We start from the raw sequence: 22,846 nt of genomic DNA on the forward strand, positions 1-22,846 counted from the left end.
CCACCTGCTCACTCTATTGCATTCATCCACAATAGTTCACTGTTGTTTTATAACTAGTTTGTTCTGCCATCTCCGGATGACATTAGCATAGAGGGGGCTGCATACATTTTCATGGAGTGGGATAGTGCTTAGGTGGTAAAGCAATATGACACTCACTACTTCTATGCTCTGATTTTCCAAAATTGTGTTCTTTTGTTCACACCATGATGAATCTGCACTTTCAATACTAGTCTACGAGAAGATTTCCTATTAAACCCTAAAATGTGGGGGTGAGCCAGATGAATTTCCGATGCTATTAGGGATGCTGTCCGATTTCTTCCTGATTTTGCATCTCATTTGGGACTTGAAATATTTTTGATGTGGCTTGTTATTCTGTATTGTCCTATTGTTTAGACCCTTCATGCTAATGACTTTTAGCATCCGCACTTACAATTTCTGCATTGTACCTTTCGAATGTTTGTGATTAATCTTTCTATATTTTTTAATTCCTCGCCAGAACCCACTTACTGAGTCGGTCCTTCCTTATTTGACTGTATTTTAGATATTCTCTTTTGTACCTTATCTTGGGACACATTGCCTCATAAAAGTGAGGTTTAACACCGTCCCCGATCTACCCACTCAATGGTTGTGCTTTCGAAGTGTCTTTTGGGGTGTAAGATTTTAGGGGTTCCCCTTCTGCATAATGTTAATGCAGCTGTTTGCACTCATTTGTCTAAAGTCCTCACTTTAATCTTTGTGGGATCTTGTTTTAAGCTTAAAAGTAGAAGAAAGCACCTGCAGATCTGGAAACGACAAAGCATAGACTGGAAGCGATCCAGTCCCTTCGGAGGACCGCAGACCAGAATGTCCCTCCCAGGTAAGGGTCAAGACCAATGTGCCATGTGCCAGCGCGCCAAAATGCAGTCATCTATACCAAGTGACAACTGTGTTGTGCAGCAGAAGGCACAGGATGGTATGCAGCGTTGGGTATAAAGTCATGATGTATATCTGGGTGCACAGGGCACTACATAGCAGTGAAGCAACTAGTGATGTCCCTTAAGAGATCAGTCGGTACTGAACCTCAGTGGAGCACTGAGTGATGCGCCTCAGTAGCGCAAGTGAGCAAGGATCTGACAATACCTGACGTCATGTGGCGCCTTTCAAGGGCACCTGCTTTCCAGTAAAACATATTTTTGAAGATTTCAATATGTCTTGATTTTATTCTGAGAACAGTAGCACTGCGGATGGATCTCTGGAAAATCAAACGTGTGAGCCCCTAGGACTTACCAATTGTCTTTTTTGCATGCAGATACATCCACCATATGTGAGGTCATGTATGTGCTTAAACAAGAGCACCACCCCACACCTACACTGGAAGAAATATTTGTAGACATTATAGAGTCCAGTTTCTTTTACAAACTTGATCCCATGTCAGGCTACTACTTAGTGGCCATTACTAAACTGAGAGTACCCCGAATTGACATAACCTGATGTTCTTTACACACATAAGCCTAGACCAATAAAAATTTGCCAGCCTCAATTCTAGTGGAAATTGAGGGGCTTCAAAACACCGCCAGGGTTGCAGAATGTGATAAACATAAGTGAATCATGACTCATATATTCCAGTAGTATCGAAGAACACAGTGCTGTCTGAGAGCAAACTCACAGAAACCGAAAGACAATGGTCAAACCCTGAAAATTTTTAATGTGAATATATGAATCTCACTATTGCTTTGTGGTAATGTGCTTAACTCGGAACGTATAAAGTAGGTCCAGAGATTAAGGGCCAGATACATCAAAAAAGTGTTTTGTGATTTCCTAATTGAGAATCTTTGCGATTCGCAATTAGGGAATTGCAAAACGACATTCATGAAAGTTTGCAGGACACATTCTGTGATTCCTAAGGGGTCGCAAATGACCTACCTCATGAATCTTAACCTCTTGGCTGCTAAGGCATTATTTGAGTTTCTATTTAATTTCCATTGAAATCAATGGAAAGTCCATGACGAGTTACCCTTGTCATTAGCGCTGAAGTGGTTAATGAGGTAGGTCACAATTTGCAACCCGCTATGAATCACAAAAATCGCAGGGATGGTGGCCTGCTGAGATCAGCAGACCACCATGTCTGTGATGGCGGTTCCTTCGTGTGGGCATTGGGGCATCGCCCCACTGATTATTTTGCCCTAGGGGTCCAGTACTTACTTCATGAAATAAAGGTATTTAAGCCTGCGACGCCGGCACGGCAGCAGTCAGCTGTCTCACTCAGCTGCTGGCATTACTGACGTCTCTCATGTCACTCAGGGGGTGGGGGTGGGGTTAGGAGCAACTTTCAATAAGACTCAGGCATTCCCTGAGCCAGTGTTGCAACAATGCACATGTCAGGTTGGCCGGGTGCCTTTCCCCGGCCATCCGACATGCGCAGCCTTCAGGTTCTTGCCACTAGCGCCTGTTCAATGGAGGAGGAGGGGGTGTGTCGAAGCCGCAGCCCTTCGGCCTCCTTAGGAGTGTTGAGTTCTCCTGCCCAGGCCAATCCTAGCGCTGCTTTAGCAGCACCTGGATTGGCTGCTTTAGTGCTTTAGCATCTCTGCCAGAGAACGCTGTGACTGGGCATGTCCAGGAGCATGGGGGGGCATATTGACCAATCACTGCATTGCTTTATTGTGAAGCCGTGCAGTGATTGGTCATGGCTGCTCTAGCTCAGCCTCGCTCTCTATGGCCCACCTCCCCTCCGCGCATGCGCGCCATTTTCACACACAGGGAAGGGAGTGAGAGAGAGTCTGGGGCACTCGAGCTCCACCTGAACTCAAGCTCTGTCTGTTTTGGGGTGTGGAACAGGTAGATTGGACTCAGACAGATGACATATCCCTCACTAAAGGCCCGGAACTGAGGAGGAAAAACATTAGGTCATCCCTACTTGATGCATTCTGTAGAACGCGGGTTCAGACGCTGAATGAGCTTTATCCCAAAGATATTCTGGCACACTTCAACAATACATCACTTTTTAAAGTGCAGTGTTAGATTATATGTTTGTTTCATGGGAATTATTTAATGCAACTGAGGAATTTCGAAATAGCTGCAAGTGTCCTTTTTACTAAGACTTTTCATCCAACAAGTTGGACACTAACTAATCAGCATTTCAAAGCAAAGATTATGAGCAGTCTAGGGTCACTGAGAAACTGACAAGCATTAAATTGACTTAGAGCATGAATGCTTGCCTTCATAACTAGATAGATACACAATTGGTTGATATGTTTCAAAAGAACACTACCATCAATCACCTACATCTAAAAAATAACGCAACCTGGTCCAAGTTTTAAATGATCTCTGTAAAGGAAGTCCTTTACATATTGTCATGCATGAAGCCGACCTCCCACCTTTCTGACACTCTCCCCTCCTTTCTCAGACACATCATCTCACCAACCTGGACGAAAATCATCAATTGATCCCTTTATATTTCAAGTCTCTTGCCAATCTTTTGGCGTTTAGAAAGGCCTTAAAGACTTGGCGCTTCTCTCATGGATAACAGCCATCTTCATTCTTTTTTTTCACTCAGCTAACACCATGACACCCTATGGGGCGAGTGAGCCCTTACAAAACTTTTTAACATAACATCAACTCCTTCTTATCCAGCAACCACATGCCAGCCTCTCTCAAACTCAGCTAAATCAACCCCCACCATCAAAAAGCCTGAAGCCGATCCTAACTATCTCAGTAACTACAGACCTACAACCAACCTCCCTCTACTTGTCAAAACTATTTTAAATGTGTCCTCTCTCAATTAAACAAACTCATTGATAAATTCAACTAACATGACACATTCAAGTCAAGTCAAGTCAAGTTTAGATTTGTATAGCGCACTACTCACCCAGAGGGTCTCAAGGCGCTTGCGGGAGGGGGGGGGGGAACTTTACTTATTAAATATTCGAGTTTTTAGTTGTTTTCTGAAGGAGAGGTGGTTCTGTGTAAGGCGGAGGTGGGTGGGGAGAGAATTCCAGGTCTTGGCCGTTAAGTAGGAGAAGGATCTTCCCAGCATGGTGGATCTTTGGATGCGTGGAATTGCGGCAAGGGCTTGATTGGACGATCGTAGTTGGCAGGTGGGGGTGTAAAAGGAAAGGAGCGTGTTGAGGTATTCGGGTCCTAGGTCGTAGAGGGCTTTGTGTGCGTGGGTGAGGAGGCGGAACGTTATTCTCTTGTTGACGCGGAGCCAGTGGAGGTCTTTCAGGTGACCAGAAATGTGAGCTTGGCGGGGGATGTCTAGGATGAGTCTGGCTGAGGTGTTTTGGATGCGTTGGAGTTTTTTCTGTAGTTTGGCTGTGGTTCCGGTGTAAAGGGTGTTTCCGTAGTCCAGTCGGCTTGTGACCAGTGCATGGGTGACCGTCTTTCTTGTTTCGGTGGGGATCCAACGGAAGATTTTTTTGAGCATACGTAGGATGTTGAAGCATGATGATGAGACGGCGTTGACTTGTCTGGTCATCGAGAGGGAGGAGTCCAGGATGAAGCCCAGGTTACGTGCATGGTCCGTTGGTATGGGTGCGGTTCTCAGGGCCGGTGGCCACCATGAGTCGTCCCAGGCGGAGGGGGATGATCCTAAGATGAGGACTTCCGTTTTGTCCGAGTTCAGTTTTAAACGGCTGTTCTTCATCCACTCGGCTACTTCTTTCATCCCTTCGTGTAGGTTGGTTTTGGCGGTGTTTGGGTCTTTGGTGAGGGAGAGGATCAGCTGGGTGTCGTCTGCGTAGGAGATAATGTTGAGGTTGTGTTGGCGCGCGATGGATGCAAGGGGGCTCATGTATACGTTGAAGAAGGTGGGACTGAGTGATGATCCTTGTGGAACGCCGCAGTTGACTTCGGTGGCCTCTGATCTAAAAGGGGGGAGGCGGACTCTCTGGGTTCTTCCGGCGAGGAACGAGATGATCCAGTCCAATGCTTCTCCTTGTATTCCGACGTTGCTGAGGTGTTGTATAAGGGTGCTATGACAGACTGTGTCGAAGGCTGCGGAGAGGTCAAGTAGGATGAGGGCGGCTGTTTCTCCGTTGTCCAGTAGAGTTCGAATGTCGTCTGTTGCTGCGATGAGGGCGGTCTCGGTGCTGTGTTTGGCTCGGAAGCCGGACTGTGAAGGGTCGAGGGATTTGTTGGATTCGAGGAAGGCGGCGAGTTGACTGTTGACGGCTTTCTCAATGACTTTGGCAGGGAATGAGAGGAGCAAAATGGGGCGGTAGTTCTTAAGTTCAGTGGGGTCTGCTGTGGGTTTCTTCAAGAGGGCGCTGAGTTCGGCATGTTTCCAGGACCTGGCATCAGCCGTACCATCATACAATGGTTTGCATCATACTTGAACGATAGATCACATCTAATCAAAGTAAATAATTCCACATCTATAGCTGCATTAGTCAAACAAGGAGTCCTCCAAGGCTCAATCCTATACCCGCCTTGCTCAACCTCCATATGGAACCCCTTGCAATGATCCTGGACAAGCCAGGATTGCCTACCATCTCTATGCAGTCGACACCCAAATCTACATCAAAATCATGTCAGCTAGAGACATCCAACGCCTTAGCAACTGCTTCTCCTTGATACAAACCTGACTCACCAACAATAATCATAAAACTCAACCCCCAAAAAATTGGAACTCCTACTCCTCCAGCCAAAAAGAAACTGGCTGGACAACCTACCTGCACTGAGCTGTAAACTATCTATATGAAAGACCATATCAATGCCTCAGCAAAAAGCACCTTCCACAAGCTAAAACACATTAAAAAATCAAACCATTTATTCCCCTTGAAGACTGTAATATAATGCTTAGTCCTCTCTGAGTCAGATTACGGCAATGCAATGATCACTGGTACCCCAAAAATCCACCTTCTGCCAATGAAGTCCACACTCAACTCAGCGACTAGACTTCTATCTGGAGAGAGAGGATATGATCACTCCCACACACCTGGTGAAGACCTTGGCCAACAGACTTGTGACTGTGATAACCAAGATGGTCCATCCAGGCCAATCCGGATTTATTCAACATAGGGGCACCAGACTTAATCTGAAGAACCTCTATGGGGTGCTACATAAGACAGCAGATCCTCAGGTCGAAGCTCCCATTCTACTCACCCTGGATGCATGAACAGCCTTTGACAGAATAGATTAGCCATAGTTATTTGAAGCACTGTCCAGACTATGCCCCAAGTTTTGCTCCAGGATTAGACTTCTGTATCAAGATCCTCTATTGAGGGTGCGAGTCAATGGTGTACTGTCTTGCTCCTATCCCCTTCGCAAGGGCACTAGGCAGGACTGCCCCCTATCCCTGATGATCTTCGCCCTGGCACTGGAACCACTGGTGGCCTGAATCCAGCAGTACCCTCTTGTATGGGCATTCCGGGGGTATGGCATGGGGGAGGAACAGATGTCCTTGTATGCCGATAAAATCCTTTTGTACACAAAACAACAGTGTTTGACGGTAGGCAACTTCAACACATCTTCCAACTCTTTTAGAGTTACTCTGGCTACCAGATTAACTGGTACAAGTCTCTCATTTTCCCACTGACAGGGGGATGGCCAGTCCTGCTATCTACATGCGCGACCCTGGTGGCAACACATGGTTTCCAGTATTTAGGCATCAATTTGACAAGAGACACAGGGGACCTTCTGCAAAAAAAACGGCTTCCTCAACTGGAACGTCTGAGGGAAGTCGTGGCGCAATGGAGGGCACTGCGGGTGTCCCTGATGGTAAGGGCAGTGATGTTTAAGATGATGGCCCTCTCCCGTCTGTCATATGTCCTCCAAAACCCTTATACAAGGTACCACCTGACCACATGCTGGGTAAACAGCAAATTACATACCCTTTTGTGGAAAGGGGAAACTCACGGATCTCCCTAGGAGAATTGCAGAGGGGAGTGTTTGAAAGTAAGTTGGCAATCCCAGATATTTGCATCTATTATTGGGCTGCACAGTTGACAGTAGTCAATGACTGGGTGTTTGTTCGGGGATATAGAGGACCTGGTCTACTTGAAAGAACGTGAATGGGGAGCCAAGGCTATCCCTCAATCTTCTAAAGTAAAAAAATAGAGAAATCACTGCCACTTTAAACCCAGATGCTAGTTAAGGCGTGGAGAGAAGCCACTAAACACCTGGGCTGGGAGGGCAGGCTGACAGACAGGACCCCATTATGGGACAGCTAGCTGCTGCAGACTGTGGGAAATCTGGAAGGCTTCCAGAAATGGAGACTGATTGTGATTTACGATTTTGGTGCCATTTGGATGGGGGGCAAGCTACTGCCCTTTAATGACCTGCAGAGGAAATGCAAAATGGGGCCAGCAGAAAGATACAGATACTTGTAGTGGAGGCATGCGTGGCGGCATGCATTGCGGCGTCATATGCCAGAAGGGGAGCTATCGTTGGAATTTACCCCACTTGAAGATCGTTTGCTACTAGGTCCTATGCCGACTGAGGCGATCTCCCTGTGGAAGGGGATGGAATGGGACGTTGACCTTATTTTGGATGATGATTGGGTGTAGGCAATTTAGAGTCCCAAAGAAATAGCCATAAGAGCCTGCTTCCATCTAATACAACTTCGGATACACACAGATCCTATTATTCTCGTTCCCAATTACACCGTCTGGGCCAGCACGATACGGCCCTCTGTGATAAGGGATGTGGCATGGTTCCTTCTTTTCACTATCCTCTGGGAATGTCCTGTAATCCAGTATTACTGGGGAGGGGACAAAGTAACAGTTCTTGTGGTCCCAATGGAGGTCAGATGGCATCTACTTTGCATACTGGGGGAGGATACTTGGCCCAAGTAATCAAGTGTTTGGCTGACACTGGAGGTCGGTGTGGCTTAAAGAAACATCACAAAGACATGGGGTGCAAGCGGACCACCAAGCATTCAGGAAAGGGAAAACAACTTGGACTGGTGTCATCAGGTAGGGCAGGTGATTTATCAGAGTCGGGCTGCCCTAGAAAATTTGAGAACGTTTGGGGCAAATGGGCCGAGTACAGGGGAACATAAAGGCCGGTTCTGGAAGGTTGGGGGCAGGGGGATCTAAGGTCTGAATAGTGATCGATAAAGATAATATTTGCATGTAACTACAATTACACCTATGTGCACTGTGCTAAGCCTATACTTTTTTTAATGCATGGACGTTGTACCTCCCCACAACAAAATGCCATATTCTGTCTACAAAAATATATTATATAATGTAGACTGAATTACTGTTTAATAAAGAAGAATCTTAAAAGAAATACTAAAAACCTACACTTTTCGTTTGTCAACAAATACCTAAACTCGCCCACCTCATTTAAAATAAACCTGCCCAGCCCCACTTTCCGACCGTGGAACACACTGCCCATTCGGACTTCCATTCCTCCTCCCCTATTACATATTGTATTACTATATGCATCCCACTTCCTACCTCCTGTAAACGACCCCTATACATCCCCACACTGTATATCTCGTCCCTGTTATATATTGTATTACTATATGTATCCCACGTTTGTAATATCTCCTCTATCCGCAATCCGTGCAAAGTACTCTGACGCCTTCGAGCCAAGTTTGTGATATATAAAACTCAAAATAAAAAAATGAAAAATAAAAAAAGAACATTGAGCTTGAAAATTCCCTTAGTTGATATGGTCAGTTGGTCCAAAATAGTGAAGAAACTGTAAGATAACAGCTCTTTGGCACGCTATCCACAAATGCATGAATCTCTGAAGGGTTTCAATTGATGCACTAATGAACTACGAACCAAAAATAGAACTTGCATATGGCATTCAGAAGGGAGAAAAAAAAATCTATCAATCAGGACTTAGGTTCAGCGTGTACTGTGCAATGTTCAAACCTTAAAGGCAGCATATACAAAGAGAGTTGTATGTAGCCAAACAATGCGCCTCCTAGATATGGTGGTTAGATCTTTTCGCTGTCTGTAAAAAAAAAAAAGATTCTCGGAAATTCCGGAATTCTGTGAATAATTATATGAGGGTGGAAGGAACACACAACATCGCTTCAGATGTGTTGCATTGATACACCAGGACTCTAGATATAACTGTCCTCAAGTGATATTGAAGTGCTGAAGATTTTTTTAAGTCATCCCTGCTGCTAAGGGTCAACTATGCAACTCTGAGGAAGTGGCACTATTGTAATTTATGTGTATATATCCGTCATTGGACTGTTTGAGAAAACATATTTTAACATCTATTTTCATACTTAGTGACTTTAGAGACACTGTTGATATTTGCTTCCATAACTTCAGTGAAGCCAACATATGGAAGAGGGTGGGTACGTATGAACATTTATATTCTAAAGTGGGACCATAAATGATGTGATAATAATGGATCACCAATAGCAGACAAAGAAATACATCATAAGACCTGGCTTGACAGTATACACAAGAAGTAGAAGAATATGGGCCTAATTACGAGAGTTTGGTGATCCATTGGACTGCCTAACTTGTAGTGGTGATGTGGTGGTGGTCCACCCACCGTATTATAACTAAGGCGGTAAGACTGCCATAGGACTCCCGCAACCCCCAGGGATCCGCGATCCCTGCTGGTGGTGCAGTGGGCAGGGACTCCAACATGCTTGGCGGAGCTGCTGCGGCACCGCCAAGCATATTTACAGTTTCATCACCACCATAGTTTTCATGGCAGTGCGACCATCATGAAACTTTGACAGGGAGGAAACAAAGGGGGACCTAAAGGGCTCTCTGCTGCCTCAGGGCCATGGGATGCAGGCCGGGGGGCACATGGTGTGCCCCCTGTTTGCATACACCCCTTTTCCTGCATTGCATGGACTGCACAATCCATGCCTTGGAGCAACGGGCTTTGGCACCTTGGTGTCCGGACTGGTCCTGAACCAGAAGCGATTAGGAGAAGACTGCTAGTCTCTTACTCTTCTCTGGTAAGTGGCAATGAGCATAAAATCCGCAAAAGAACAGTTCCACTTTTTACTGAGCAGTTTGTAATAGCAGAAGGCATTATAGATTGCTTAAAGATATCATAATAACCTTGTTTGCACTTTTCCTCCCCCAATTAACCATTATTGGACTGTGAGCATTAAAATTTACAACTACTAGACTTCTTTCAAGAGGCAGGAGTCTGTGGAAAATGAGGATATGTATGTGCATTTGTTAGGCAGTGTACTGTCGGATTCTCTGACGCTAAAATCATATTCAATGTTGTTTTTTGTGCCAAAACATTGTCCTGCTTTATGAGAAATATTCTGTCGACTATAAAAGATGTAAACCAACCAGAGCCTCATTTGCCACACCAGTTACTCCCCTTTAACCTATTCAACCAGATCTCAAGATCCTCTGTGCTGAAAGCAGCAGATAGATTCAGAATCAGCAACAGTGAGGTAAAACCACTGTCCACCACATTCAAAAGATGTAAAATGTAACCTAGACCACCACAGAGCAGGCGAGATATCTACCTAAGATGTCTTCTCTACCATGACCAGTATCTAGAGAGTGGCCTACTACAGCGTCTTCAAGCCTCTTTATCATACTACGATTAATCTTCGTACTGGCCCATTTATACTGGAAGTCTCCTTTGTTAAGGTTTCCCTTAACTCCGTTTGCTTGTGGGTGAGTTGGGACGCAGCAGTAGCCTCCTGGAGCACTGACTCTCACAGCAGCCCCATCTTGAGATGATAACAACCTTCTAGAAGCAAGATTTTGCTGCCTCCGGCATGTGCTTAAGCACCGCAGAGGCAGCATTTTGGGTTCTGATGACACAAACAGGCTTTGCATAGATGCTGTACTTCAGTTCTGATCCGGAGAAACTCTTCACAGGTCCGTGTGTTGAAGTCCAACATTTGGTTATGTAAAGTTCTTTTTTTGATTTATACAATTTTTTTTAATTGAAAAATATAAGTGGAATATACATTGGCAATTCGTATTTCTTGTATACAGTGCACTTGTGTTAACTATATTTCTTGGCTTATCCTGGTGGGAGAAGAGAGAAGAGAAAGAAAAAAGAAGGAAGGGGGGGGGGGGCTATTGCGTTGTCTTCAAGTGTTCATCGAGTGGGCTCCACATGAGCCCCTTGGGGGTGTGTTCTTTCGAGAAGTTGCCTGTTATGTTGTCTGCTCCTCTCAGGAAGGTGACCCAGTTAATCCATGTTTTGAAGTTTGCTTTTGCAGTGTTTTTCCAGTTCGTTAGGATTATCTTTAGGGCCGCTGTGAGTAGCAGGTCTAGTAGGGCTCTCTCTTCTCTGTTGTTTAGGTTCGCGGTTAGGTGCCCTGTCGCCAGGCTAGCATAGCTGATTGTTAAGTCTGTTTTGAGCATATCGTTTATGAATGCGTTGATCTGCGCCCAGAGCTTCTTGACTTTCACGCATTCGAAGATGAGATGTTCGAGGGTGCCTTCCTCCTTCTGACAGTTCCAGCAGTTGCTTGATTCTGCGATGCCAACTTTGTGGAGCCTGGACGGGGTCCAGTAGGCTCTGTGGAGGAGCCAGTATTTTGTTTGTGCCAGTTGTGGGGTTATTTTGTTCGTTGTCGCTGAGCTCCACATTTGTGCCTGTTCTTTTTCATTTAGCTGTCTGCCTAGAAGTGTCTCCCATGAATTTGTCGTTTTTTTGTTTTGCGACAGGGTGGAAGGGCTTAGTAGTTTATAGATCTTTGCGGTTTGGTGGCCTGCTGAGTTTAGGGTTTTTACGTATTTGACGATGCCCGGTTCTTCTCTGTGTAAGTTAGCTCTGGTTATGGCAGTTTTGATCTTTAGAAAGTTGTATAGCTCTTTGTTTGGAAGGTCATTTAGTTGTTGTATGTTTTGAAATGTCAGCTGTTTCCCCTTTGTTTCCATCTGTTTGGGGAGGCCGATTCCTTTCTTGATCCATGTGTCGTTGTTCATTGTTGCCCCTTGATATGTTACTTTTGTGTTGAACCAGATGGATTCCCATGTTGTGCCTCTCAGCTTCTGTATCATTCGCCTGTCAATTTTCATCAGCGCTTCTCTGGTGTGCTTCAGTATTGGGTTCGACCTTAGGGGGTGTTTGTTTGCCGTTAGTAGAGCTATCGGGTCAAGACCTCCCAGGAGATCTTTCTCCAGCTCTAGCCAGACTGGTTTGTACGGTTGCGTGTCGTCAATCCATGCCATCCCTTGTTTCGCCAGGCACGCTGATTGGTAGACTTTAAAGTTTGCCAGGTTGAGGCCTCCGAGTTCTTTCGTTAGTCTCAGTTTGGGTAGGCTGATTCTGGGTCTTTTGTTTCTCCATAGGAAGGTGTTGATCATGCTGTCCAATCTCTTGTGGAAACTTTCTGTCATTGGGATAGGTAGCATGTTTAGCGTGTAGTTTATTGCAGGTGTTATCATCATTTTTATCGTTTCTATCCTTCCCCACCAGCTGATGTATTTTGGCGACCACAGTTCTAGTCTTTCTTTTATTTTTTTTAGCAATGAGTCCTCATTGTGTTGTAGTGTGGATGTTAGGTCTCTCCCAAACTGTAGCCCTAGGTATTTGAGTGGTTTTGTTTGCCAGGCTAGGCCTGAGTTCCTGAGTACTTCTTTTGTGGTATGGATGTTCATTGGTTTGCACTCCGATTTGTCTTTGTTGAGTTTGTACCCTGATGCTTCTGCGTATTCTCCTATTGTGTCCATGAGCGCTGTTATTGACGTTGATGGGTTTGTGGTTGTGATAAGGATGTCGTCTGCGTATGCTGCCAGTTTGACTGTTTTCTCTTTGACCTTAACCCTCGTAATCCTCTCATTGTCTCTGATTTTCGCTAGTAGGGGTTCTAGTGCCAGTAGGAAGAGGCCTGGTGACAGTGGGCATCCTTGCCTGGTTCCTCTTCCTAGTGTGAGCGTCTCAGATGCGCTTCCATTCACCACTATTTTTGCTCTGGGTTTGTTGTATAGGGCCATCATCATTGCTATGTATTTCTCCCCTAGGCCGAACTTTGCCATGCAGTTCCTAAGGAAGGGCCACGAGACTCTATCAAAAGCCTTCTCCGCATCCAGCTCTATCATGACTGCCTGCTCGCTGCTCTGTGTTGTGTGGTTGATTAGGTGGCATAGTAACCTTGTGTTGTCTTGCGATAGTCTGTGTTTGATGTATCCCACTTGTGAGTTGTGGATGATGTCTGGTAGGACTCTGTTTAGTCTATTTGCCAGCACCTTCGCATAGATTTTGCAATCGACATTTATCAGTGAAATGGGTCTGTAGTTCTGCGGGTACTGAGGGTCTTTCCCCTCCTTGGGGATTATTGTGATGTTGGTTTTACTCATAGTGTTTGTCATCTTCCCGTTGTGTATGCAGGCAGAGTATGTTTCCGACAGTATTCTTTTGATTTTTTGGCAGAATGTTTTGTAGAACACGGTGGTGTAACCGTCCGGTCCTGGCGCTTTGTTCCGTTTTAGCTGGCTGATTGCTGCTTCAATTTCTTCTTCCGTTATGTCTGCTTCGAGGGGTGCTCTCTCCTCCTCTTTGAGTTCTGGCAGGTTGATGTCCTTTAGGAGAACGCAACCTCCATCTCTGCTCAGGTTCTTATCTTCGGAATATAGTTCTTGGTAGAACTGTCTGAAGACTTCTAGTATTCCTTTGTTTGTTGTTTGCAATTTATTTGTTTTGTCTGTTATTGCTGCTATTGTGTGTTGCCTTTGCTTCGCTTTGAGGTAGGATGCCAGCTGTTTCCCTGCTTTGTTGGCCCTACACAGATTTACAGATTTGAATTTTGTTAGCCACGAACCTGCTCGTTCGCTCAGAATTTTGTTCAGTTCGTATTTCTTTTTTGTGAACGTGGTGAGTGTGTTCTTGTCTGCTATGTTTGCGCAGTGACCTCTTTCCAGTGCTGCTATTTTGTCTTCTATCTCTGAGATTTTTTTGTTCCTGCTCCTGTTCATTCTCGATTTGATGTTTATCAGTTTGCCTCTTAGTGTCGAATTGAGGGCGTCCCAGATGGTGCTTTTCCCAACCTTGCCGTTATCGTTGTGTTCAAGATAGTCCTTTAGTGCCTCCTCTATCTCTTTCACATTCTCTTTGTTCTGTAGGATGTCGTCATTCAGTCTCCATCTTCTCGTCGGGTTGTCGTTGTGTTTGCCGCTCAGGGCGAGGGATACGTGCGCGTGGTCGGAGATGGTTATTGGGGCTATCTCCGTGTTGTCGATTAGGTGTGTGTGGTTGTTGGACATCAGTATATAATCGATCCTGCTGTAGGAATTGTGCGGGTGCGAGTAGAAGGTGTACTCACGCGCTGTTGGGTGCTGTAGCCTCCATGGGTCTGCTAGGTGGTGTTTGATGCATAGGTCTTTCAGGGTGTTGCTGCTTTGGGAGTTGTGGCTTGGTCTGGTCGGGTGCCTATCCGTAGCCTGATCCATCGTCTTGTTCATGTCACCCGCTGCGATCAGAAGGTCTTCCTGCGGTAGGTTACTGAGCTTGCTGTCCACCATCTGCCAGAACTGTTTGTCTTCAGAATTTGGTCCATAGATGTTGGCAACGTGTATCCGATCGTTGCCTCTCTGGACGCTTGCTATCAGCAGGCGACCGTCTTCATCCGTGTTTGTCTTTTGGATGGTTAAGTTGGCCTTCTTGCTTAGGATGGTTATTACACCTCGTTTCTTTCCCTTTGCTGGCGAGCATAGGACGTCTCCTATCCATCTTGCCTTGAGTAGCTTTGCTTCTTCCTCTGAGAGTTTGGTCTCTTGTAGCGTGTATATATCCCCTTTAAGTTTTGCCAGGTGCTCTAGTATTTTCCTGCGTTTGATTGGATGGTTCAGGCCTTTAACGTTCATGGACACCACCTTTAGGTTCATGGCTAGGCTGGCTCTTGTTTGGTCTGTCATGGGGGTTTCGTGTTTTCGCTATTGTTTCTGTCTTCTTTCTGACCTGATTCCGTGATACCAGTCTTTGTTCCATTGTGAGCCCTGAGTGCCCCCCCCGGGGGTTGAGTGTGTGGAGAGGGGTTGTAGGTAAGGAATGGATATAGCAAAGGAAGAAAAAGGAATTATACGTTGCACAAATGCCTGTTGTCTCGTTGGCCTTCATGTCCACCTGTCCCGCCCGCCCCCTCTGACCTTCCCCCATCCCCCCATCCCCCATCCCCCCGCCTGTAGAAAAACGGGTGTGCGACAGCAAGGGTCCTCACACTCCCCCCCCCCAAGTCCTTACATAGTCTCTTCCGCCGGTGCGATGTGATAGTTCCCACGCCTGGAGTGTGTAGGGAGAGATAAGCATGCGCGACCCATTACGGAAAAAGGAACAAAGGATATGGCTGTTGTTTGATCCTTCTTTGTCGCTTCCTGTCGTTCCCGACGTTGAGGTAGGTGCGTTGGTTTTGTGTGCGCATGTTCGAGGTAGGTATGGTCATTTGAGTTCAAAGTTCAGGGATTACTAGCTGTGGGCTCTCTACCCTCATCATATGTCCTCTTCTTCTGCCCCGTCTGTGGAGGCTCTTCTCTTTGCTCCTGGGCTTTGGTGCTCCATTTCTTCTGGAGCCGGGCCTTGCAGGTACCTGTGCAGCTCGTTGGGGTCATCGAAAGTCTTGCTCCCATATCTGTCTATGATTCTCAATTTTGAGGGTCCTGCGAAGGAGAAAGTAATGTTATTTTTACGCAGGATCTCTCGCTGGGCTAGGAAGCCTTTCCTCACCTCCACCGTTAGCCTAGAGAAGTCCTGGGTGATTGTTACCTTCTTTCCGTTTATCACCATTGGCTTGCCCTTCCTGGCTACTGCGAATATTGCATCTGTGTAATTGTCTCTTAGTGGTTTGCATATTATTGGTCTGGGGGTGTTGCTGTTTGTTGGTTTCTTTGCTGGTATGCGGTATGCTTTGACGAGTTCGAGCGGTTTGTCGAAAATGAGACCGGTCAGTTTGGGGATTATGCTTTCCAGCATCAGGGCGCAAGCTCCCGGGGTGTCTTCTTCGTCTTCGGGCACACCCAGGAGTCTTATGTTCCCTTTGCGGCTTCTGTCTTCTTGCTCTGCCATAGATCTCTGTAGTGCTGTTGTTCTCTTTATGACTAGGCCTAGGTCCTTGTGCGTTACATTGGCGCGGTCTTCCAGTTGGCTTATCCTTTTCTCTGCCTCATCTATTCTGCCGTTGGCTTTGCTTTGCTCGGCTATTATTGCTATTAGTTCCATTTGGATGTTGTCTACTATTTTTTTTGTGGCTTTTGCTAGATCATTACCCTCTGTTATCTTCCTCAGTAGTGTGTCCAAAGTGGTTGTTTCGTTGCCTTGTTCTCCTCGTTCTTTCGCGGGTGAGGCAGTTAAATCGTTTTTGTTCTTTTTTTGGACATTTGTAATCTGGTTGCCATCTTTCCCTGCCATTGCGTCGAAGCCCCTTCTGACCTGATGTGTTTGGGGTCTCACTTCTGTTGGTTGGTGCTTTGTGGGTCCTTTTTTTAGTCTTTTGTCCTCTTTGTTGCTTGGGGTGGTCGCTGTGGTTAGGTTACAATCCCTGAATCTGGGTGGCCACTTGACCACTCTGGTCTTGGTCCTGGACTCCGCCAGCCTCCTGCGGTGTCTCCCTTTTTATTCCTTACGCTCTTGAGCCACTGAAAGTGACTGTCGGCTTCACCTCTGGTTTGTTGGTGGGTGGGCTGCTCTTCCGGCCTCTTTAGGTCGGCGCGGACTGATCTGCAAGCCTGTTTGGACAGCGGGGGGGTGCGTGTTCGCTTCGTGCGACTCTTTCGCTTGATGTTGCCTCAGTTCCCAGGTGCTTAACGTCCCCCACCTTGACTCTTCGCTTGCCCAGTTTGGTTACCTCTTATTGCGGTACTGTGGCGCCTTGTTCTCGAGGTGTCCGCTTGTTTACTTTCGCGCCTTAGTTAAGATGGCCGCCCCTTTCGCCTGCCTCCCTGTGAGGCGTAGCGGTGATCACGATCAGGCAGGGATTGTGTCTCCGATCTGGCTTGTCTTGGCTTGCTTCCATCCGCCACAGCTTCCTTGTTTGCTGATCGGCTTCCCTATTTGGCGTATGTGGGCTTGCGGTGATTGTTACGTTTTACGTTCTATAAGACTCCTCTGTTCACTTAAGCAAGATGGCCGCCACTGGTTTCTTAACTCCTACCTAAGATGGCCGCTTCCGTGCAGTCTCTCCTCTTCCCCCTCTTCCCCCTTGCGCCTGGTATTGCGGTCGGTTAGGCGGTCTTTTCGGAGCTTCGCATTGGGGGGGGGTGGTAGTTGCCTGGGTTCTCGGCGTGCGGCTTGTCAAGCGTCCGCTCTGAATCGCTCTACTTGGCGGCAAGCTGTGTGCGTCCCGGATCTTCCCTCAGGAGTACGCCGCTATCTTGCGCTTTCCTCTGTCTTCCACCTTCCGGATTTCTTCTCGCTCTGGCCTGCCTTCCCGGTTGTGGTGGGTGCTCCCTGCGGTTGTGCGCCTCTCTCTGTGTCTTGTCGTGCTGGTCGGCGATCCGCTCCTTCCGCCTGATCCAAGATGGCCGCCCGCGGCTTCACTCCTACCAAATATGGCCGCTTCCTGCTGTTCGTGTTGTACCCCCTCTTCCCCCTGCGCTTTGCGTTGAGGTCGGTTAGGCGGTCTTCTAGGACTTCGCATAGGGGGGGGGTAGCTGCTTGGGTAAGACTGCGTGCGGCTTATTTTCGGCGTCTGCTCTGAATCGCTCTTACTTGGTGGCCAGCGATCCGTTGTGGTCCTCGGGTCTTCTCTCAGGCGCTCGCCGCCATCTTGCGCTTCCTTATTCCTTTCGCCTTGCCGATTTTCTCTCGCCTCGATCTGCCTTCCCAGTGGACGTGGCCGGTTACAGATGCTTGTGGCAGGTGCCCCTTCCGTTCATACACCTCTCCTCATATTTTTGTTGCGCTTGTTGCCGTTTCGCTTCTCCTGCTCGCCGTTCGTTTGACTTGGGGGTCGGGAGCTCCGGACTTAGGTCTGCTGCCTCCTTGCCATCCAAGCCACGCCCCGACCGGTTATGTAAAGTTCTTAACTGATTCTTTATAGACATTCTAGAAAACAAATCTCATCGGCTTTAAGAAGTGCAGATTAAAAAACACAAATCATTTATATTTCCGAAAAGCAGTGCTAATGTCTGAGGTGGTAGTGGCCGTGGCCACTATGACCATTCTTAACAGTCCTGGGCCGAACTTTAATAATGTAGTCACATTTTAGTTATTAGGTAGCCTGACTGACACCCAAGGACCATACACGACATTACATACCCAGCTAAGCCTTTCATGGACCTTCTCACTAGGGACAAGGAGCTTCAATCTGACAGCTGAACAACTGTCATCAATTCTCTATTGTGTTATCAGCAGGTACACAAAATACCAGGGCTGCCTGTGTGTTTGATTTCTAGATTTGATTCAACTGGAAAGCATTTCAGAGGCTCTGCCAAATAATTCTGATGTACTCTTAAAGTGCAGCCAAGCATCAGTCTGCTTCCTGGAACTATTGTTCAGATATAGAGAGGGGGTCTTCCAGAGATGTTCATTCTTCCCATCTATGCTTCCTTTGTTCATTGAATTGATGAAACAGCCAGATTAAAGGGGTGCTTCAAACAGTTAGGTGCTTCGCTCCATCAACACTGTTTCCCGTTAAGTACTAATACCGGCTCAATTAGGCACCCCGAAGTAAAGTGAGCACGTTCTCTTTTTGAACTATCAGCCAGATTCATCAATGTCCCGATTTGCGAGTCCTTAATAGCGATTATTAAGGAATCGCTTTTAATGACTCGCAAAACAGGATTCATGTAGAAATCGCAATATTATTTGCGATTCCTACAGCTTCCTTATTTGCGATTAGCAAATTGCTAATCGCAAATAAGGAATGACTCCCCATGCATTTCTATGGGCCTAGAGGCCCATAGGAATGAATGGGGAGTCATTCCTTATTTCATCGATAACCTTAAGACCTGGAAAAGGTATATCGATTACGTCTTTGTTGTGTGGAGAGGGACGAGTGATAGTTGCCTAGAGTTCCTGGGTTGGTTGAATAGTAGAAATAACCATCTGGAGTTCACCATTGAAATTGGTCAACAACAACTGGCTTTCCTTGATCTACTTATTACTGCTGGTCCAGAGGGCCTACAATCGGAGTTTTATCGGAAGCCCACTGCAAGGAATTCTTTGCTGCTATTTGATAGCAACCATCCAAAAGCATTAAAGGAGAGTTTACCCTTCAGCCAATTCTTACGGGTACAAAGGAATTGTTCTACGAAAACAGCTTTTAAGAAACATTCCAAGGATTTGAGCATGCAGTTGGTGGCTCGAAAATATCCTCCCAGACTTGTCCAAAGGTCCATGAAAAGGGCCATGAATAACAATCGTGAAGCCTTGCTGGAACCTAGACCTCCCAAGCCTGACTTGGATCGCCTTACTTTTGTTCAGACCTTTGGAAGCCTCTCCAATAGTATCCAAAGCATAGTCAGGAAACACTGGCCAATACTGAACTCTGGACGTTTAACTCTTCCTCGCCCCCTGATTTCATTTAAGAGGGGCCCAAACCTGAGGGATAGACTGGTGCACACCAGACCACGTGAAGACCCACCAAGAGGGATAGGTTCACTGTGGAATCTCCCTCCTGTCCAGGGACACCACCCCTGTGGGAATTGTCAGGTCTGTGCGCAAACAACGAAATCACTGGAGATCGACATAGGCACTACAAGACCGTGGAAGCAAATAAAATTTACCAATTGCAACAGTGATCATGTGATCTATCTCATCACCTGCCCCTGTGGCTACAAGTATGTGGGCATGACTACACGAAAGGTCCGCGTACGGATATCTGAGCACAAGAGTACCATCAGGTGTGCCAGACAAGCCACAAAATTAACTGCCCATTTTCTGGAGGCAAAACATCTAGCCACTGAATTCCAATGGACTGTTTTGGAACAACCTTTTATTCCAAAACACACAGCAGATGTGACCAAGTACCTGCTGACGAAAGAACAAAGATGGGTACTCAAATTGAAGACTCACAAAGATGGTTTGAATGATGATATTCCTTGGTCCACTCTGTGATTCAGCCCTAGCGAAAAGAAGGGTCTTAGAACATTATGTTGCTGTCTGGACACTCTCCCTTGCTTTGACATTTACACACTGGTCGTACTGTACACACCCGCGAGAGTTGGTCCATTTTGCCAGTAGTTGCCAGTATTTAGTGATCAGTATGGTACTAAAATCATGTTCTTTTTTTTGGGACATTCTCCCCTTCTTTGACATTTAACACACTGGTCGGGGAGATAACACCTTTCATAGTTTGTCCATCTTGACTGCATATGGGGTTTCTCCCGTATTTTCTCAGCTACTCCCTCTAACACACACCATTTGGAACTTATTACAGTTGAACTGTATTATTATATAGGTGGGTTACAAGCTTTTTCTGAATTTAGAGCCCTTAGAACGACGCTCTGTATTTGCCTAGCTGCCACGAATGGCAAGTTTCAGCCTCTTTGACCCATAGGGCAATTCTACCTTTTCTTAATTGACCCGGTGTCACTGATTTAAAGCTCTGCATTTTTTTGCCATCAAAAGCGATACATGACTCAAGATTGTTTTACCTTTGCTAGCATTTTACCCCTACGGGACCTCGCTCGCGCTATGTTTACAGCCAGGCTACACTCGTTCTCGGAATGTGTTTGTCTCCGTCTCCATGACGACTAAGCGACCGATTGACCAATGATCTTCCCCGGTCTCTAGCCTTACAGCCAATGCGGACGCAGGTTTGTCAGACTCAGAACCTATCACATGAGGCGGTGAAGCGCCCCACGTGACTACTCTACCAATGGGAGCGCGGCTTATTAACAGCTCCCATCTGGCCCACCGGTACCTCCCCAGTTGGCTAGGACGCCGGCCTTGGAGTACCGACGGACAGGTAAGAGGATTCCTCTCCTCCTCCTCGTTCCATAGCGCTGCGCTTTTCCAACGGAAGTTTTCTTTCCTGAAACGGGGTTTCGGCTCCGCTACTGCTGGGCTCGGTTATCTTAAGATACCATTACCATTCATTACCGGCTACCAGCAACAGGAAGTGCATTGTCCCTGTCCGTGCATACCGTGTCTGACATGTTGTCTAGAGCGGTGCTTCATCTGCTGGGCACGGTTATTTCAAGATACTATTACCATTCATTATCGGTTACCAGTAATAGGAAGTGCATTGTCCCTGTATGTGCATACTGTGTTTGACATGTGATTTACATGTTTTCTAGAGCGGTGCTTCATCTTCCCCTGAGCCACTGCCAGGTGGGGTTAGGCCAGTCTACCTTACAGATCGAGGTAAGGACTGAAAGACATTTGGCTTATGAAATTTCTTTCCAAATGATTTTAACATCGGGCTATACTAAAGTGAAGTGCCTGTATATCAATATTCTGAGTATGATGTTATTTTTGATCCACATGATAAGGACTTTCTTGACAGCCCATTGGATAATGATAGCTACACCTAACCCTTTTCTCTTTCCATAGTGATCAACACAGACAGTAAGGGCACCTGGAGCATTCAGGTGACCATGTGCACTTGTTTTTGTTTTCTTGGTGTCACCCTTCACTTCACTTAGTCCACTTGGTGCAGTAGTTTTAAATTGTATTTTGGTCCTGATGAATGCAAGGACGCAACAGTCCCTTGATTGCAGAAACTAGTCGACCACTTTTACCTCAGGCGGTCTACATAATCAGACAGCCTTAGGTTGCACTTATTTTTAATATTGGTATGTTAGGCACACATAGAATAAATTTTGTTAAGTGCTTTCTCTAAACCAATTTTAATACACTTTTCTCTTGGTTTTCTCACTCCCTCACTTTTTCTAGCACTGCACACCCCAGTCACATGTCTCTGGCCACTCATAACACCGAGTGGTAGACCACACTGTCATTGCCTATACCTTTCGAGGAACCCCCTTACCACCGGGTTGACCTCTGATTGTGGCACCGATCTTCTCAGACGGGTGGTACGGATAAAATCCCAAATGATGAAGGGCGGATCCGTATGGTGACTGATGGGTATTTTTCTCATCCTGTTGAGAGCCTTCTGTGACGCATCTTTTTAGAGGTCAGGGACTGGTTGGCTTTTCTTTACTTCTGGGCATATCTTTTGAGACCCTCTGGTACCTTTGTTGTTTATAGGCTTAACGTCCCCCACCTTGACTCTTCGCTTGCCCAGTTTGGTTACCTCTTATTGCGGTACTGTGGCGCCTCGTCCTCGAGGTGTCCGCTTGTTTACTTTAGCGCCTAAGTTAAGATGGCCGCCCCTTTCGCCTGCCTCCCTGTGAGGCGTAGCGGTGATCACGATCAGGCAGGGATTGTGTCTCCGATCTGGCTTGTCTTGGCTTGCTTCCATCCGCCACAGCTTCCTTGTTTGCTGATCGGCTTCCCTATTTGGCGTATGTGGGCTTGCGGTGATTGTTACGTTTTACGTTCTATAAGACTCCTCTGTTTACTTAAGCAAGATGGCCGCCACTGGCTTCTTAACTCCTACCTAAGATGGCCGCTTCCGTGCAGTCTCTCCTCTTCCCCCTCTTCCCCCTTGCGCCTGGTATTGCGGTCGGTTAGGCGGTCTTTTCGGAGCTTCGCATTGGGGGGGGGGGGTGGTAGTTGCCTGGGTTCTCGGTGTGCGGCTTGTCAAGCGTCGGCTCTGAATCGCTCTACTTGGCGGCAAGCTGTGTGCGTCCCGGATCTTCCCTCAGGAGTACGCCGCTATCTTGCGCTTTCCTCTGTCTTCCACCTTCCGGATTTCTTCTCGCTCTGGCCTGCCTTCCCGGTTGTGGCGGGTGCTCCCTGCGGTTGTGCGCCTCTCTCTGTGTCTTGTCGTGCTGGTCGGCGATCCGCTCCTTCCGCCTGATCCAAGATGGCCGCCCGCGGCTTCACTCCTACCAAATATGGCCGCTTCCTGTTGTTCGTGTTGTACCCCCTCTTCCCCCTGCGCTTTGCGTTGAGGTCGGTTAGACGGTCTTCTAGGACTTCGCATGGGGGGGGTAGTTGCTTGGGTAAGACT

The 22,846-nt window shown here is 46.8% G+C and overlaps 1 protein-coding gene across 1 annotated transcript in view; it reads left to right on the forward strand.

The window, feature by feature from the left end:
• Nucleotides 1–757: 757 nt before the first annotated feature.
• The window catches only part of NKPD1 (NTPase KAP family P-loop domain containing 1), a 74,198-nt gene continuing 52,109 nt past the window's right edge, over nt 758–22,846 (forward strand). Inside the window, exon 1 of the mRNA XM_086938461.1 lies at nt 758–856. Within this exon, the coding sequence (XP_086794587.1) occupies nt 844–856 (13 nt within the window). The 5' untranslated portion in view covers nt 758–843. The remainder of the gene's footprint in view (nt 857–22,846) is intronic.

This window comes from Lissotriton vulgaris, chromosome 9, assembly GCF_964263255.1.
Source record: "Lissotriton vulgaris chromosome 9, aLisVul1.2, whole genome shotgun sequence".
Lineage (NCBI taxonomy): Eukaryota > Metazoa > Chordata > Amphibia > Caudata > Salamandridae > Lissotriton > Lissotriton vulgaris.